Here is an 18,072-nt window from a genome sequence, read left to right on the forward strand (position 1 = left end):
TAAGGTTTTCTTGTATGCTAGGTTTTAAATTTTAAAGTCAAACAATTAGATCTTATTGGATCCATATCGATGGGTTTTTGTAGGGAGATGTATCTTACAAGTAAGGGTCTGTTTACATTTACTGAACTAAGCTGATTGGAGCTGAACTGAATTGAACTAAACTGAATTGAGCTGAAATGAATATTTTATGAGAGAGGGAAATTAAGAGCTGAACTAATTGAAGCTAAACTGAACTGAAATTAAGTAAATGTGAACCGGCCCCAAATACGTAGTATAAGTGTACAAGCTTAAGTATAATTTGGAGATATAGAGGGACCATTAAAACCGTCGATGTTTTCGATTAACAAAACTTCAAAAAAAAAAAAAAAAAAAATGGGGATATGATAAGATTCATAGGGATGCCTAATAAGCAGCAACAAAAATGGGCAGCTGGCAAACAACATATGCCACATATCATTGAGCTTAAACAGTAGTTTGCTCAGGCATTGGTTCCTGGACTATACACTCTGGCCATTTTCCACGGAATATTCAAGTTTCTATGGCACTTGTATTTCCTATTTTGACCCTAGTGCTACGTCTTTTGTGCTTATAAACTTATACAGGTAATAATAATAATACAGTAATAATAATAATCATACCGTAATACTAATAGTAATAATAAAAATACTCCGTAATACGGAGTACGAGTAGTTGTTATTTTTATAAGTTTAGCTGATAATCTATTGATTTTAACACAAATACTTTAATAAGTACAAGAATTACGAGTAGATTAATAGAACAAAGTCTTGCTTTAGACCATTAGCCTAGTTGTTTCCTCAAGTGTTATAAGTTATTCTACTCCGTAGATGATTTATCCATTTAAGCGATTTAACCTTTTCAAACATTTTTCTTATAATACTTTGTACTCGTATATGACTAGAAATCATATGGTGATTATTATAAAAATAAAGCTCTTGTAATAAGGGTATGTTCTCTTCAACTTAATTTATGTTCAATTCAGTTTATTTCAGCTCTATTCAATTCAGCTCAGTAAATCATAACAAGTCTTTATTTTATATACATAATGAATACTTATTATAATCATGGTTATTCTCTATATAAATGAATCATTTCAAACATGAACAAAATTAAGAAAGGAGAAACTATTTTGTTTTATTTACGAGTTATTTGAAATGAACAAAAATTCCAATTGGGTCCATTCACATAAAAACAAAAAATATGTCCTTTTTTCTAAAATATCGTGCTTTGAGGACAATGTTTTGTAAATTTTGCTGCAGCTTTATCTTAATCAGAAAGTATTGATTTTGGGTTTTATGTGAAGTTTCCTTTATGCAACCAATATTATAATTAATTAATTTTTTTCAAAATTTATACTTGTACAAGTGTTGAGTGCCTTTCAGAATTTATGATTTTATTTTTGCTATTGCACGGTGGTCCAATCAAATAATGTTTTAATTATCTACTAAATACTTTTTAATTATAAAGTGATAAAGAAGCAAAAGATATGGTCCAAAGAATATATTCTTTCTCAACACAATTATAATATTATTAGTTTTATCTTTTAACAACAAAATTATGGACTACACTCCATCATAAGCTACTCAATTAAAGACGGAAGGGGTAGCACCAGTAATATTAAAGATGGAGGGTTGGTAAGAAAATCAACTTTGATTACATTAAATCAAAACCTAATTGAATTATCAATGATCCAATTTTCCATTTGGACCTGTTATTTAATAGCCCAAAGTGCAGTTTTGCTCATCTAATGTTGAAGAGGCCCAATGGTGTTCAGGCCAACTTCTATTACTAACAGAGTCACAGTCACACTATAAACAGCAATCTATAGACAAATCACAAGGCACATTCATTTTGTCTATTCAAGCACATCAGACCTGAATACCTTGGACAGCTCTAAAGTTAAAGTTACGCATCGCATGTGTGCCGGTCAAAATGGGGCACTTAAATAGGGTACCTATATGTGAGCTGGTTAAACATGCAACCTAATTAAAATCTTCCTTAAGCTTCAAAAAACAAATACGTAGTATCTAACTTGGTGATTGTTTTTATTTCGAAAAAGTACTCAATATGATCATTGTTACTCACACTAGATTTCTTGAGTCTTGCAAATAAGACTAAGACATGAGATCAAATCTTTTGTGATTTCTCACCAAAAAAACTATCTTACCAATTTAGTACAAAGGATGGGGAAGGGAGAATCAAACTAAATGTTGGAAGTATGTTTTATTCAACTTATTTTGTCTGAAATTATCTTTTGAAAACTCTGTTTTCGGCTAGTTAAACTGTTAAGCATGTCTAAGGTACGATAAGTTGGCAAAGTTACATATAGCCCAAGTAAACTTATATACTGGCTAGTATCCAATGTCGATATTGATCCATTATGAGGGATTATGGGCCTCTGCTAAGAGAGAAGCTATTCCCATGCCCATTAGCAGTTACAAGAGGCCTAAACAAAGGCGGCCCGTTTCAGCAACCATATTCATTTTTACTTGTAAGTTGACTATCATGTGGTCGTTTGATTAGACGTAAAAAGTTACACTTCATATGAAATGGTAGCATCGAGGAGGTTTCAATTTATGGGAGCTGTAAATTGTACCCCACGAGTAAATTGGTGTCACAAGGTACTCAAAGAGTGAAGCTCGGCTCAAGTGAACCTCGACTTGAACATGTGAAGCTGAAGAAAGAGGGGCTGACTCAAAACACACACGAGTAGTCTCAGATTCTCGGCTGTATGGATTGTATTAGGAAAAAGTGCTCCTTTACGCAACCAGAAATTCTAGTGTGTAAGAGCAAATTGCCTTCTCACGAGTAATTACAGTGATATCAGAGAATTAACAAGCAGATCAGAAAAATCCTTTACAACCATTGAGCTTTTGTGCTTTACAACCTTGAGTTATGTTGCAAGCTGACTGAAGCTCAAACTTGAGCATGACTTAATGTCTCAATGTCACCCTAGACCTAAGCACCTAACACACTGGAGTCGATCAATTTCGGGTTAGACAAAACAAACTATTCCAGACCATCCAGTGACAGAATCAGTGCCGGTGCACGGTGTAGCCAAACAAACTGTTCCTGTAGTGAAGTAGCAGCTCTGATACTACATTCATCAGTACATAGCTATAGTCCATGCCTTGTGAGATGCAGGAACAGATGATTCAGTGTAACTATAAGCGAATGAACAAAATTGAAACAATTTGCATATGAATTATCCAGAAAAAACTCAGATTTATTCGGAAGAATTTTTCTGATACACAGCCCTTCACAATGTACATTTAGCCTCACCCAGTTGAACACCAAAATTTGTACCCTTTCCCATCAAAAAAAGAAAAAAAGAAACAGAGAATTTAAAAGCTATATAAACATTACATCTCCAACTTGCAACTAAACAAGTCATCATGTAGCTCACTATTGACTACAAAAGGACCTCCCTTAGAATCATAAGGGGGATCATATCCGGTAAAACTGAACTAGCTACTCGGGTTATCTTCCAGTTTGCCATCATTCGGTTATGTTTTTAGCTTTCTTCTCTGATATCTACGAAAAGTATAACAGCCGTTTAATACTGATCATCATCTAAGAGCATTGATAAAAGCCAAGAGCGAATCCACATCACGATTTTCTGAAGGGTACTTGATAGGCTGAGATGAGTGTTTTGGGAAGAGAAGGATAGTTGGGAAGCTTCCGAGCTGCAATTCACTCTTGGCAAATGCCTTCTGATCACCATCTGCCCTGAACTTTCCTACCTTGACACCACTTCCAGCCAATTTGTCAGCCAATTCTACGTATGAACCTTCCATTGCCTGTATAAACAACAAAAAAATACAGTTAGTATAACCAACATTCTGCTAAATCGATATTAATGCAGACGGAAGCATAAGAAATAGGTATCCAACCTGGCAAAATTGGCACCACGGTGCATAGAGGACAACAACCCATGGGTCTCTCCTGTCTTCCAATTTCATCAAGTTCTCAATCCCAGCTCTAGACAATGACACCAAGTTTTCTGACTCGAAAATGTCAGCAACCTCTCCAATTGATTGAGCACTACCATTCTGATTTTCAGAATTTTCTTTAATATTACCCTTATGAAGGCCACACTCCTTGGCCTTGGCATCTTCCCACCACCACCTTCCTTCTCTCTCGTGCTGTCCAGGCAAAACAGGCCTGGTGCACGGCTCACACCCAATTGAAACGTATCCCTGGGAGTGCAATGAGTTGACAGGCACATTCATAGTCCGAAGAAAGTTCCAGACAGTGTCACCCTCAACATTGGCAACAGGGTTCCACTTCACAAGGCTACCAGCACCACCATCTAAACCCTCGAAAACAGGGTCCACTTGAACGACAGGGACTTCAGAGCGAGTCCCAGGAGACTGGTCCTTCCTTTGTCCAGTAATCCAGGCTCTTAGACCCTTCAAGGCCCTCCTAAGCGGCCTCACCTTCCTGACACGGCAGCACTCCTGGTGTCCATCCTCATAGAAAGAGAACAGCCCCTTGTTCCTAACTAGACCCTGAACCTCTACTGAATCAGGGAACATGTACTCAATGCGGATGCCATAGTGCTTTTCTACCTCATCGAAAAACCGGTAGGTTTCAGGGTTCAATCTTCCAGTGTCCAAGCTGAAAACTCTGAAGGGTCTGCCGGTCAGTTTGGCATACTCGATCAAAGCGACATCTTCCGCACCACTGAAAATCAAACAGAATACATGTTAGGATCTAATCAACATACATAAAGTCTAATGAATGACTGAATGACACATTCTAAAATCTAGACTGTGTTTAATGGTAAGCATAACTTTGAAATGTCAAAAGATCAAATACAAGCATGAGTAGAAATCAAACATTTGTGACTCCCAAATTTAAGATTCTTGACTAATTAAGCCCCTATTTAAAGTATTCCAATTTGCAGCATTGCGTATGTAATCACCGTTTATGATTTTCTTCACAATATGGATTAATTTGAGATCTTAAACAAAATTTCTTGAATTTAAAATATTATAATAATTTACTATCAATAAATTGATTAAGACATCAAATCAAATCTCGTTTAAAACAAATACTGTAATACGGAGTATAACATCTAGTGTACCAAAATATTAAATAAATTCGATAAATTATCCCTTGAAAAAGGTAATAAAATAATTGGAATATCACGTGATCCATATCCCCCACTACTCCACTAGTCCTACGGGACCCATAATAGTCAAACACATTGAACTCTCTCGTAATCCAGTCTACATTCATTCTAGGGTCAAAACAGTAATTGCACATTTATACACTTTTTTATTATAAAATTAATTTAATTCATTATTTTCTCTTGACTCATTCATATATGAACGATAGTCTATATACATTCTAGGGGCAAAACTGTAATTGCACATTTTACACTTATTAATTTCAATTCATTATTTTCCCTGATTTATTCTCATTTGAACCTTATTATAATCAAGTCTATATTCATTTCAGGGGCAAAAAAGTAATTAAGCCTTCATTCATTGTATAATTTTCCCTAATTAATTCTCACTAATTGGAACAATTTCTTCAAAAAAAATTCTAGTAAATTCATCTCAAACAAGTAAATTAACCTTAAAATTACCTAAAATGACAATCAAACTAACAAAATTAATGAAATAAAATTATACCTGAAAGCAATGGCAATATCATTTCCAAATTTAGCAAGTGCCCTGTCCATAATCTCAAGAGGAGAAGCATTTGCAAGCTCTTTCGCCAACTCCTCAAAGTTTTCTTCTTCCTCCAAAATTTTCACTTCCTCTTTTACCCCTTCCTCTGAATATTCCAACCAAGGTCATTTCCGTCATTTCACATTCAAAATTTCCTAAACAATTTATTCAAAAAAAAAAATAAGAAATTAGAATAATTACCAGTCGTGGGAGCGGCGAAGGTGGTGGCAGTGAGTGGCGCAACCGAGTCACTCCTCCGTGACTCGGCGGCGGCTCGTAGCGGCTTGACGGCTGAACCAGCTCGCCTTGTTGATAAATTAATCGTCGCCGTTAAATTATTGAATTGACGATCCGACGGTTGAAATGCACCGATGCTTGGAGCTGTAAACAAAACCCACATTAAAATTAAAATTAAAATCAATAAAACCAAACATAAACCATAGTCGGCATACAAATTAATAAAATCACACGTTGATCGGTGTAATAAACTGACCTTTGAGCTCGGATGATAGAGAAGATGTAAGAGCCAATGCCATATTTTCTGTTGAAAATGTATCTGAAATTAGGATTCTTTGTTATTGAGGTTTTTGAGTTTAAGTTGTAAAAAAGTTTGGAAATTTGATTTGTAAAAATTGTGGTTTGTTGAAGAAAGAGAAGAATGGGAGGGACAAATAAATGGGAGGCGAGAAAAGAGGGTGATAACAAGATTCATTGAACCTGGACGTAATTTTGGGAGGAGAGAGAATATTTAAGAGTTTGCTTACGTGGGGGAAAGTTATTGGTTGAAGGGTATTGAGGATTGTCTCAGCGCTGTCGTCACGTGGCGTTTTTGGCGCGTGGCTTACTATTCTTTTCTGTACTAGATCCTGTCCTTGTGGTTTTTTGACATACATCCTCTTTTTAAAAAAAAAAATTCATTTATTTTATAATTCAAAATTTTGTTTATATTGTCTCATTGTTAATGTATAAGGTTGAAACATTAAAATAATTACTCCGTATTTGCACCAAAAAAAAAAAAAAAAACTCCATATTATAAAATTGCATTGTAGGTTATACTCAGTCGTTGTTATGCTATAACATTATGTCGTAAAGATGTATACTATTTCACAATTTTTTAACATAAAAAATAAACATAATCAAGGTTGATTAATATATGATATAATAAAATAAATGTGCACAAATTTATTTTAATTAGCTAGCTTAGGACTAGGAAAAGTAGTGCACACATTAGAATTGAATCAATTATTCTAATAAAATTCAATATTGTATAAGATTCCCTATATCCTTTTACCTAAAATAAAAGGGTAAATTATATATAAAATTCTTTAATTAAAAGATTTCTTCAAAGACAAAAATCCTTAAGATATTATATAATAAATTAATAACAAGGGTTAAATTTGGACATATTAAGCTAAATCAAATACTAAATATGTAGATTAATTTGTGATTTTATCATGCATTCATAAATTACTACAGTATCAGCTTAAAATACTAATTTGATGAATTATTTTAAAAATGTTGTTGACATTTGGCAATTATGGTTGTTGTTTTGATTGGAGTATGTAACAATAATGATGTTAGAATGTATAAAAGCTATAAATAGGGCATAAAGGGTTAATAATGAACTGAAAAATCAAGTTCAAATTTGGCAGTTTTGCTCTCAATTCATGCAAGCAAAATCTGTCACTAACCATCGAATCAATGCAATGAAACAAATCCTCATAAGAAAATTTAATATATACTAATTAGGTTAAGTCAGGTAAGAAACGTGTTGAATTATGTCTTTCCAAACAACTAACACATGTAACTATTCCACATTGATAATAAAATAGGTAAGTAATTATTTATGGTTAAACATGTATTAAGGCTAATAGGTTAACCATATGATTTTTGGATCAATTTTCTTCTAACTTGTAAAATTAACCTCTTTGTAACGATGTGGCCCAAACTTGTATTTTAAAAAATATTTGCGTAAAACTGTATCATCTTATATTATCATCACAAAATTAGGGTCAAATTTCACATAAGGTATTAAGTTTCCAAATACGTACCTTACAAATCTACAATTTCTTACAAGCTTGTCTAAGGGAAAAGGCTACACATATAATGGTTGTATGTGGGCCACTCACATACAACTATTGTTGGCAGCATTTAATTGGTTTGTATTTTGGGGCCCATTTTCTTCCCCTATTTTTTAATTTTATTTCTTCTCCACCCTTTTGATGTGGCATGCATACAATGGTATTGTATGTGATAGCCCACATACAACCATTGTATTGTAGCATCACTCTTGTCTAAGAGGTGATGATCTAAGTACCCCTTTTATTAAAGCCGTCATTTGCAAAAATCATGTAATCCATTATACAACTATACAAGAGGAATAATTTGTGAGTTGACTCGCTCAAAATGGAGGGTGGGGGAATGGTTGCACAAGCAACAACAATTGTAATGGGAAAATATAATTTCGAATAATGTTTAGTTGCAATGTTTTCTTATCCTCCTTTTTAGGAATTTCCCTCACCTTATATGTTTCGTACGGACTACAAATATATGGAATTTTATTTGTTTATTTATTTATTTTGTTTAGCACTTGGCTAACAAATATAGAAGTCGTGTGTTCGACATAAACTGTGGGCAGCTAAGTGATGGGAAATGTTTCAACTGAATTATATTGCAAGTTGCATTTTATGCGTTTTTTGTAGACTTTGTACTACTTACTCCGTAATTATTAGACATGTATATATGCTGGAAAATAGAAATTATAACTAAGTTATGGATGTTATTGGCCTTGACCTCAAAGTACAATTATTATGTTGTCCTTCTCATAGTATTAATGCTTGAAACTTGAAAGCTACTGATATTGAAATAACACCGGCCACGTATTAATGATGATAATAAAATAATGTACATAGCATAATATAATAGTCGATGTATGCAGTCTACAAACAAACATATTATTGTATGCTATTATGGTTAACCGAACTTAGCTTGGACTAGAATTAATTTCGGATATACTAGAATATGAAGGAGATTCTCTATTCCATTTGTTATACATTATGCATGGTTGAGATTTGAGAACACATAACTTATTGCTTGATTATTGTATACAGTATACCTAGCCAAAAAGTAACTTGTTAAGTGTTAACCATATACTATCAGTAGAAGGACAAAAAAATTAAGAGCACAAATAAAACTGCTTCATTTAACACTATCAGTATATGTTATCACATAATTAGGGATTATTACATCATTTGCATGACAATATAAAATTCAACATTGCTTATTAACGGTGAAACTGAGTTCTTAACCCAAGTGTATAGATTTTTTAAAAAAAAGATAAGGGGAAAAATTAAAAATGATGGTTCGTTGAAAATTGGTAGGGGACCTAGGGAGCATAAGAATATGGTTCTTGATCGAAGAGGAATTATGGATTGGAAATTTGTCCAAAAGATTGCTTAAATGTTCATCAAGAATTAAATTACAGGAATGTCTCCTAAGTCCAGAAAACATATAGCATTTGTCAGATGTCCTCTTGGTTATAAGGTACGCTATAATACTTCTTGGATAAAAATTAAAATTGCTCTTAGTGATCTAATTAAGTTGAAGATTGTATTCATGTACGTACCAACGTACGGAGTATACGATGAATCTCTTATAATTATTAAACAAACCAAAAAAAAATAGAAAATTATAAGGATAAAGTGGTCTAAAACTCACATTTGTTATAATTAAAAATGGCTATACTTTATGATAGACACTAAAGTTTCAATCTCCAATGGATTTGTTTTATAATACACTCTTTGATGCCAACAGAAAATTAAATCCCTGCTATGACTCTATGAGTAATATGTATAAATTATAAGGGACACCAATAAAAAGGTAAAAGCTCTAAATTTTACTTTGAACTTACAATTTTATATTTCTTTTTTTTTTTTTTTTTAAAGTTGCATCACTTAATTTTCATAAATTCCTAATTTAATGCATTAGATCGAAATAAAATTAATATACAAAGTATATAAAAAAAAAATTTAAATGTTAATTTATGATAGCTTATTTCTTTAGTTTTCACAAACACTATTCCAGAAAGCGAGCTAATCATAATTTTTTGAAAGAAGATGCTAATCATAGTTGACAAACAACAATAACCAAACTAGCAACGTTTCAAACTAATTAGTATCGAACAATTTTTAAAAATGTCATCCAATATGATTCGATCTTCATATAATTATAATATAAATAACGCTAATGATAAAAACAATACGACATATTAGTAATCATAAGATTCATTATGAGGTAACTAGTCAAGTCTAAGTACCGATCATATACTTTTTAGAGAGGATCAAATCAAATCAATCAATATATATCAATATATTAAAACTCAATGGCAAGGATTGTAATCCTGCCATGTGTCACTAATCTCGCCACGTGTCATAATGGTTTGACAAATCATATGACACATCTTATGATACTTGGTACAATGTAATAAAGTTGCATTTAAATGCATGAGTTATTCATATTCATAATAAATTCCAAACTTTTAATTGTCAAATCACATAGGTATATTTTAACAACAATATGATTACAAATTAATTTCATTTCTTTAAATTACTCATTTACAATTCATATAGGTTATATGTATTTAAAATATATAGCTAAAAAATGCATAGTTTTTAAAGGTTTTTTCTTTTAACCACAAGATAGATTTACTTTGTTCTTACAAAACTACATATATGTTTACTTTAATTGAAGGAATTTTTATGACAAAGGAAAAATAATCTAATACTAAACATAAAATTTAGGTTGCTACATATTGAGTAATGAATTTTCATGTTTACTAATATTAACAAAAATAAGCAAGTGATTTTTTCTTATAAAACCACCAATATATTGTACTTTATTTTATTTTATTATTCTTTTTTATTTACAAATAATGACCCGGGGCATCGCCCGGGCCAAAAACTAGTTAGTGTTTGAAAAATCTAAGCTACTTTATAAGAGCCGACCTTTGGATTTGGCAAAGGGCTAAAGCGTTACCCACTTAATTAAAATCTTAAGAGAATATACTAAAGCTTTTTAGTGTGGTTTTACTTTACGTCGTCATTTTAACAACTGAGGAGTAGAATAAGTGAGTGCCGGCTATAGAATTTATAGAGGGACCACGCTACTATATATTGCATTTGCATGGTGTATGCAATTACAGCCAGATTCACATTTTTGTCTATTTCTTGGACGTTTCATTGAGAACATGAAATATGACCACCAATTTATACATTGAATTCATTAATCACCACTTGTTATTACATTTCCATTTTTTAATCATTTTTTAATAGTTAAGTCATACATTACCAAAACTGGAAAAACTAAGAATTAGATGGGTTTAAAACTTTAAATGTCCTAATTACTTAATTAGCCTTAGTGTCTCTACTGTAGATTTGTTATTTGTATGGGTGTGTCGTCTATGATTCGTCTAGTACGCTATGCATTTCTTTACTTTTCACTTTTGATATCTTATTATATAATACTAGTATAATTATATTCTTTTTTCTTTTATTTTTATTTATTTATTTATTTTTGTTGTTGTTGAAAATATAATTATCTTCTTTGCATACACTCGAGTGATGAACAATATAATACACCAGTAATAATTTGAATATTGTTGGGTGAAAATAGAGTGTGGATTTAGGGCATGTTCAATTCTCTTCAATTCAGTTCTTAATTTCCTACTCTCATAAAATATTCAGTTTAGTTTAGTTCAGCTCAATTCAGTCAATCAGAACAGGCCCTAAATGTTAGATAATAATCTCTCCTTCTCATAATATAATGCATATACGGTATTTCTTTATAACACCAAAGTAAAGCTGGCAACATGTTGTATCGTGAAATATTCGTGGACATGTTATAAGTTAAACATGGTAGAAAGCATCAACCCTAACCCGACCCATATAGTAAATGTGCCATATCGTATTGACATGTTTAATAAACGCGTCAGAAACTCTTAACGCTTACCCTCTTCTTCTTCTTCTTATCTAGTTATTGTTCAAAAGTTCGTAGGCCGACCATATAAAAAAATGATTAGGCTCATTCAAAATATTTATCATTAGTTCCATAAATTAATGTATTTTTTGTAGGCGATATTAATATTGTTTTGGTAATCTCAACACTAATCCAACCTACTTATGTGTCTACAATTCTGATATGTTTAATTCAACGTATTATTAACATTAGATGCTAACCCAATTTTTTTTGTATCCGTTTCATGTTGTATTAACTTTTTCTAGTCTTTTCTAAACTTTGCATCAGCACCAAACCGTTCAAAATACCGAACCATTTAGGCTAAAAAAAACTACATCGGCACACTATATTGATTTTTGGGAGGGGGTTGGAAACTAACCACTCAGAATTGATCCCCGAATCTGGATTAACCTACAGGGTGAACCGGGTGAAACACCAATAAAAAAAAATAAAAAAAAATTGATTTTTGGGCTAGATTTGTTTTTCACCAACCTTTCATCACCATTAGGCCCATAGTACTTTTCTTGGTTGGACTGGATTTGGTCCATCAAAAGATATACCAAAACTATAATTTCAGACAAAAATCCATTCACATTTATTAGTAGTAAGATTAGTAACTTAGAAAGCCTTACACCATTTTCTCCGTTCACCGGCGACCGAACAAAGAAGCCTGTTAACCAACTTTCCGGTTTCTCTCTCCTCCGTTGTTCGTCGATTATTCCGGCGAGGTTTCTCTCTCATCATTTCCATTTCTTGATTGTGTGAGTGATATTGTATGATAATTCTTGTGATCTTTCGATTGTTGTTTTCATCTGATTCAATTTTGTTGGTTCAATTTCAATTCAGAAGGATTTGAAGAAGAATCTAAAGCAAAAATTTCAGGTATTTGTTCAATTGTGTTCATTATTGAGTTATGTTTTATTTTTTGAGTTATATTGATGTGAAATGCAGTGGAAATCTTGTGGATTTTCAAATTAGGTTTTATTATTTGATTGATAGATTTTGTTAGGAGGTGTTGAGGATTGATTTGAAGTGGATTTCATAGGTATTGTTGGAATAAATCGAAATGAATGACCTAATTGTGCGAATTGGCGAATTTTGATTTGATCTGATTCTCCTCTTATTGATTTTTCTTATGCAGCTTGCATTGCAATTATTTCCTGGTTTTGCGAGCAGTTGATCATTGCATTTTGTTCAGTTGGCGAAAATGGTTTCGTTCGAGATGAATGATAGAAAAAGTGAGCAAAATTTAATGGTTTCTTGATCTTTATCTATTGCACATTTTGGCTATGACTATGAAGAAAACTTGTTGACTAATCTGAACGAATGTAATCGAGAGTAGATATGATTTATATTGTGTAAATTTGATTTTCATACAATTTGGTTGAAGCTGCAATTTTTCTGTTGATTTTCAGGTATTAGACCTAAGCTGTAGTCCTATTCTTTTTAGAAAGAATGGTACTTGTATGACTACCTTAACAATTAAAACAACTATTTCATTATTCTAAATTTGGTACTACATTTGTTTTGCTTACCATTATTTTGTTAGTCAAAAAGATTATTAGCGAACTTACAGTTGAGTAAACCTACCAGTGATTTTTGGACAAATTGACTTTTTTTAGAAGTTGATAGCAATTTTGAAATAGCTTGAGCGGACTATAGTATAACTGTCTTTTATGAATCGGAGTACACACTCAGTTTTATGACGTAAAGACCAACAAGGGTTTTGATGTAGAAAACAAGAATGTAGTATACAAAATGAATAAGTGATGTTCTTGTCAAGATGTTGTGGGATAGTAAATGGCAGTGACATATGTGTGTGGCAGAATTTCTTTTCAATCCAGGATATTTTTCTGATAACAAGTGTACAGTTCCTATAATTTTTGGATTCTAATTGATTGAATAGACTACATTTGTGTGTGGCATCTTTAAGACTCTAACCGTTGGTATCCATCCTGTGTTCTATTCCTCATCTTTTCAGCCCTCTAGTCAATTGAGAAAATATTAAGCTGGCTTTAATGTACCTCCCTCTTTATATACAGTGGACACTTTGTGCAAGTTTGATAATAGTTTTTTTGAGTAGATTTTAGTCATAACACTGCTCTGATTTCAAGTATAGTGACAGCGGAGTAGTGATGGGTGAGCACTGAGCCACAGAGCACTGGTATTTAGAGTTTAGGGTAGGGATTTTCAAAAGCTTCCAACATAGCTGTATAAATATCTTATTTATTCGCTTAAGTGTCTAACAACCACACCAAACTACAATCTTCTGTGAAAAGACTAACAAGAGCTACTACGCCTACTAGAATGTGTAAGAACAAAATAAGCTATGAGAATATGTAGCAAGTAGTCTTAGAGCTACTTTGGGCCAATAAGTGTAGTGATGTGTCATTTGAAAAATAGTATCGTAAAATTGGTATGATGTATGGTTTTCAGTTTTTGGTGCACTAGTCAAGAATTTACTTTGTGAAGCCCAGCTTTAATGAACTATTGTCAATTATTGGATATTGTCTATACACTTATTTTGCTTGCTTGTACTCATATTGTGATATATCTCATCATAATGAGATTTGGCAAAGAAAATTGGTAGTGCGTTGCCCCTTCATGTAATTGTGATTTTGGTCATGCTATTCTTGATGTTTTCTGAATTGAATACAGAGATTGGATTAGGCTTGACTGGATTTGGCGTCTTTTTCACATTCCTTGGAGTTGTTTTATTGTTTGACAAAGGATTACTTGCAATGGGAAATGTAAGTTCTTTGCTCATATCACTATCCCATGATTGTCACCTTTTTTATTCCTCCTATCACTTAGTACTTATCCTTATTCATGATTTTATTGCTCTCTATGCTTTCTTTGCACAGATCCTCTTTCTGTCTGGGTTGGGACTAACCATTGGACTGACGTCCACTCTGCAGTTTTTCATGAAGCCTTCAAATTATAAGGCATACCTCTCTTCATCATTGTTTACCACTTTATTTTTTGGCTTATGCATTTCTAGGTGACTAGGTGTTTTATACTTACTGCTATTTTTTGACGATGCTCAGGGAACAATCTCCTTTGGTGCTGGCTTCTTTTTTGTTGTGATAGGCTGGCCGATAGTGGGCATGATTTTGGAATCTTATGGATTTCTTGTTCTCTTCAGGTATTTAATTACTCTCAAATAGATGTTCAACTTTCTTGTATGTGGAGTTTCCTGTTACTGAGGATTGGTTATTTTGCACAGTGGTTTTTGGCCTACATTGTCAGTCTTTGTCCAGAGGATTCCTGTTCTTGGTTGGATATTCCAACAGCCATTTATCAGATCGGTATGTGTATATATTCCTTTTTTTTCACAGTTAATCTTTGGTTATTAAGTCGGATCTAGAACTCTCATTACTTTTAATTTCACAAGAAGTGGCCATATACAAATTTATTATATTTAATGGCTGTAGTTGCTATGATTGCTGTATTATCTGGTATTGTTTGATTGCTTAATTCTTATGAATTAGTTAGTGCTAACTCACTATAAGGCACCTCGATAATGAAATATTGGCCTAAGCCTAACCTCCTCTATGGCTACTTATAAGCCTTACGATCCTCATTTTAAGTTACGTGTGAGTAATTCCCTTCCCCTGGCTGGCTTATAGAGAAAGAATTATGACAATGGCTATAAAATAATATCATGTTTTGATGAAAAGGAAGCCAAAAGCAGAAAATGACTAGTCTTTTATTTATTATTTAAAATTGTTCTTTATGCTACATTTCGTCTCAAAAAAATGAGTTGGAATCAATCCATATGATTACTCTACTAGTTGGGACTTTGGGTTGGGTGTGGCATGGAGGCCATTGAGGATGTAATTGCGGTGACTTTACAATGAAGATTAAGGTCTTGGTTGTTTTTTGTTTCCTAAAAGAAAGAAAAAAGAAATGAGCTGTGTAGAGAAGATGAATTAGCATTCTTGGATCTTACATGAGTAAGACTCAGTTGATGGAAGGGGAAAATAAAAGGTTGAATAAATCACATGCATAATTGATGGAAAATTTTCCTCCTGTGTTTAGTCTCTAGACTAGATGGGCATATCCTCAAAGAGTCAAAGGCCATTTAAAAATGTTGAAAGAACTGTGGAAAGATATACTTGCCCAAGATATTAAGCACAACCTCTGTCTCCATACCATTATAAGTTTACTAAAGAGCAACACAAATACTACCATTGTTACTACCAAAGTGGAAATTGGTCATACCTCAGTACTAAAATGAACTTGTAGATCTGTTATTACCATTGTTACCTGAAATGTTCCACCATTTTTCAAGAGAAAAGCTTCTCTGCTAGTTTTGACTTGTTGGGAGCCAAGGCTATCTGGCTATGACAAAGAATGTCACTGAATTCTGTTGTTTGATCATGGAGACTAGTAGAATGAATACTCCCTCTATCCAAAATAGAAGTCCGATTCCTCCAAAATTTGTATCCCTTATCGAAAGCCCCATCTTTCGTTTGGGTGGGCTCCATCATCCACTAACTTCTTTTTCTATCACTAAAATTAACAAAACTTTTTTAACCCTGCTATATTTTCTCACTTCCCCTAACACTATGTTTGGATAGAGAAAGGGGAAGGAAGATAAGAGGTGGGAAGGGAGGGGGATGAAAGAATGATGTGTTTTCCTTCCAAATCTCTCTACTGTTTGAGAGATCAATTTCATACAATCTAATCCCTCCATTTCTCTCCCCTCTAATTCCCTTTCTTCCCAAAGCATAAAGATAATGATAATCTTCATTACCTTCCTTATCTATTCAACTTTGATCAGCAATACCCACTACAATCCCTCTCCTAAACTGTACTCCCCTGTAAAATGTGGGGCTGTTGTTTAGGACCTTTAGGTACGGAGGTAGTAATAATTTTAGACATTCTGTCTGTATCTAAGGAAAACTGTGATGCTATATTGTGCTTATTCCATCATATTGAAGCCATGTCATTTGCCAGTTTTTCATATGCAAGTGGAGAATGTTCTTCGAAGTTCTTTAATTCTCCATGCTGTACATTTTATACTGGATGTGTCATCTAGATTATCTGACATCAGAACTGGTTTTGTTCTAGATTTTATACATATTCATTATTTTTTGATTAAGTTTTCATATCACTAGATTTGTCATTGATGTGCTCTTTTGTTGGGATGCGAAGGAATTACCCATAGAATGATGGATTCTATTTGTTGGGCTTTTGACTGTATTTTAGGCATGTTGCTTGCATTTTGCAATATATTTTATAGAATTTTACTTATATTTTATAATTGACCAATTGGGCGAGTTGAAAGAGCTCCAGTAGTTAGATTATCTGTCTCGCAAATCATGACTCTTGCTATTTTAAGCTAATTGACAAAGAATGGCATCAATACCTGACTAATTGCAGTATGTTTATATTATGCTTTAGGAGCATGCCTTGAAGCTTTTTACGTAAACTCTAGTTCAAATAGGGTGCCTTGTGCTGTTTTCTTAGACAAATTTTTTCTTCAGAAGCACAAGTTAACTGTTTTACTCAAATCAACTTTGTGAAGCCTAAGTTTATTGTATGGGATGTTTTTTTTAACTGGTTATGCAGAGTTTGGTTTGTATTAAAACATTTTATTAAAAAGAAGGAAAAACCTGAGGTTAAAATGACTCTTTTTTTTTATTTGACTGTGCCTCCTTTTTGTGTTGTACTTGAAATTGCTAGGATTCTTAAAATCTTGGCTTCAAAGAAACAATATTTTCCTTTAGTCTGAACTTTGTGTTTTCATTTGTGCAGTTGTTTGATCGATACCGTGGGAAACGTGTGCCTGTTTGAATCCAAAGCCAGGAAATGTTTACATTTGTAGTCCACTGTTGGAGGAACGTGTAACCTCTTTGATTCTTCCCAAGTGGTGGCAGTGTACAGGTTCTAATGTTCTATAGATGATGCTTGGTACAACCTCGTCCTTATCATAGTGTATGGAAAATCCTAAGCTCCTTGTTTTGATTTTGAATTGCCAGTCACTACTTTCTCACGCTTGGTAGACATATTCTTTGTAGTAAATTGTCTTTGTACTGAATCTTTTCTGATATATAGCAAATAGTAGACAGTATTGGATTCTGAAACTCTGTTATAGGATGCTTGTACGTAATTTGTCCTCGTTTATGATTGTTTTTGGAATGCGTTTCTGCGTGAAGAGATTAGTGTTTGGATGATGCATTTCTGTTTTCTGTACTGTGGTCAACTGTATTCTGAAATAGATTTCATTATCTGAGGATGGGTTGGGGGAGCTCGAGAGGTGCCTGTGCTTTTAAAATGACAGTATATGTCTTTCAAAAAAAAAAAAAAAAAAAAAAAAAACAAAACAGTATATGTCAAAATGAAATCCCAAATT

At 33.1% G+C, this 18,072-nt stretch overlaps 2 protein-coding genes across 4 annotated transcripts; one reads left to right on the top strand and one right to left on the bottom strand.

The window, feature by feature from the left end:
* Nucleotides 1-3,223: 3,223 nt before the first annotated feature.
* Nucleotides 3,224-6,352, bottom strand: LOC145610058 (5'-adenylylsulfate reductase 1, chloroplastic-like). Its single transcript, XM_081665306.1, has 5 exons — nucleotides 6,193-6,352; nucleotides 5,901-6,080; nucleotides 5,661-5,805; nucleotides 3,912-4,704; nucleotides 3,224-3,818 (listed from the first exon to the last, which is right to left on the bottom strand). Exons 1-5 carry the CDS (start codon nucleotides 6,233-6,235, stop codon nucleotides 3,588-3,590), a joined length of 1,392 nt encoding a protein of 463 aa, XP_081521432.1. The 5' UTR covers nucleotides 6,236-6,352; the 3' UTR covers nucleotides 3,224-3,587.
* Nucleotides 6,353-12,284: 5,932 nt separating this feature from the next.
* Nucleotides 12,285-17,893, top strand: LOC145611640 (vesicle transport protein GOT1-like). Of its 3 annotated transcripts, none has more exons than XM_081666983.1 (8): nucleotides 12,285-12,439; nucleotides 12,558-12,593; nucleotides 12,853-12,949; nucleotides 14,370-14,461; nucleotides 14,576-14,656; nucleotides 14,759-14,856; nucleotides 14,938-15,019; nucleotides 17,475-17,893. In XM_081666983.1, the coding sequence occupies exons 3-8, from the start codon at nucleotides 12,919-12,921 to the stop codon at nucleotides 17,511-17,513; spliced, it is 423 nt and encodes a 140-aa protein (XP_081523109.1). In that variant the 5' UTR covers nucleotides 12,285-12,439; nucleotides 12,558-12,593; nucleotides 12,853-12,918; the 3' UTR covers nucleotides 17,514-17,893. The 3 variants fall into 3 exon arrangements, with proteins under 3 accessions (XP_081523109.1, XP_081523111.1, XP_081523110.1); XM_081666985.1 differs by having other exon boundaries at nucleotides 12,289-12,439; nucleotides 12,561-12,593; XM_081666984.1 differs by having other exon boundaries at nucleotides 12,299-12,472.
* The last annotated feature ends 179 nt before the right edge of the window (nucleotides 17,894-18,072 follow it).

Source organism: Chenopodium album, chromosome 24 (genome assembly GCF_948465745.1).
Source record: "Chenopodium album chromosome 24, dcCheAlbu1.1, whole genome shotgun sequence".
Taxonomy (NCBI): Eukaryota; Viridiplantae; Streptophyta; class Magnoliopsida; order Caryophyllales; family Amaranthaceae; genus Chenopodium; species Chenopodium album.

Bases quoted from the DNA above. Each gene is read 5' to 3' on its own strand.
- LOC145610058 (XM_081665306.1), bottom strand. From the start codon at position 6,235: ATGGCATTGGCTCTTACATCTTCTCTATCATCCGAGCTCAAAG. The intron at 6,081-6,192 runs GTCAGTTTATTA...TTTTGTTTACAG, and splicing joins TCTATCATCCGAGCTCAAAG to CTCCAAGCATCGGTGCATTT. The intron at 4,705-5,660 runs GTATAATTTTAT...TTTGATTTTCAG, and splicing joins GATATTGCCATTGCTTTCAG to TGGTGCGGAAGATGTCGCTT.
- LOC145611640 (XM_081666983.1), top strand. From the start codon at position 12,919: ATGGTTTCGTTCGAGATGAATGATAGAAAAA. The intron at 14,857-14,937 runs GTATTTAATTAC...TATTTTGCACAG, and splicing joins GGATTTCTTGTTCTCTTCAG to TGGTTTTTGGCCTACATTGT. The intron at 15,020-17,474 runs GTATGTGTATAT...TCATTTGTGCAG, and splicing joins AACAGCCATTTATCAGATCG to TTGTTTGATCGATACCGTGG.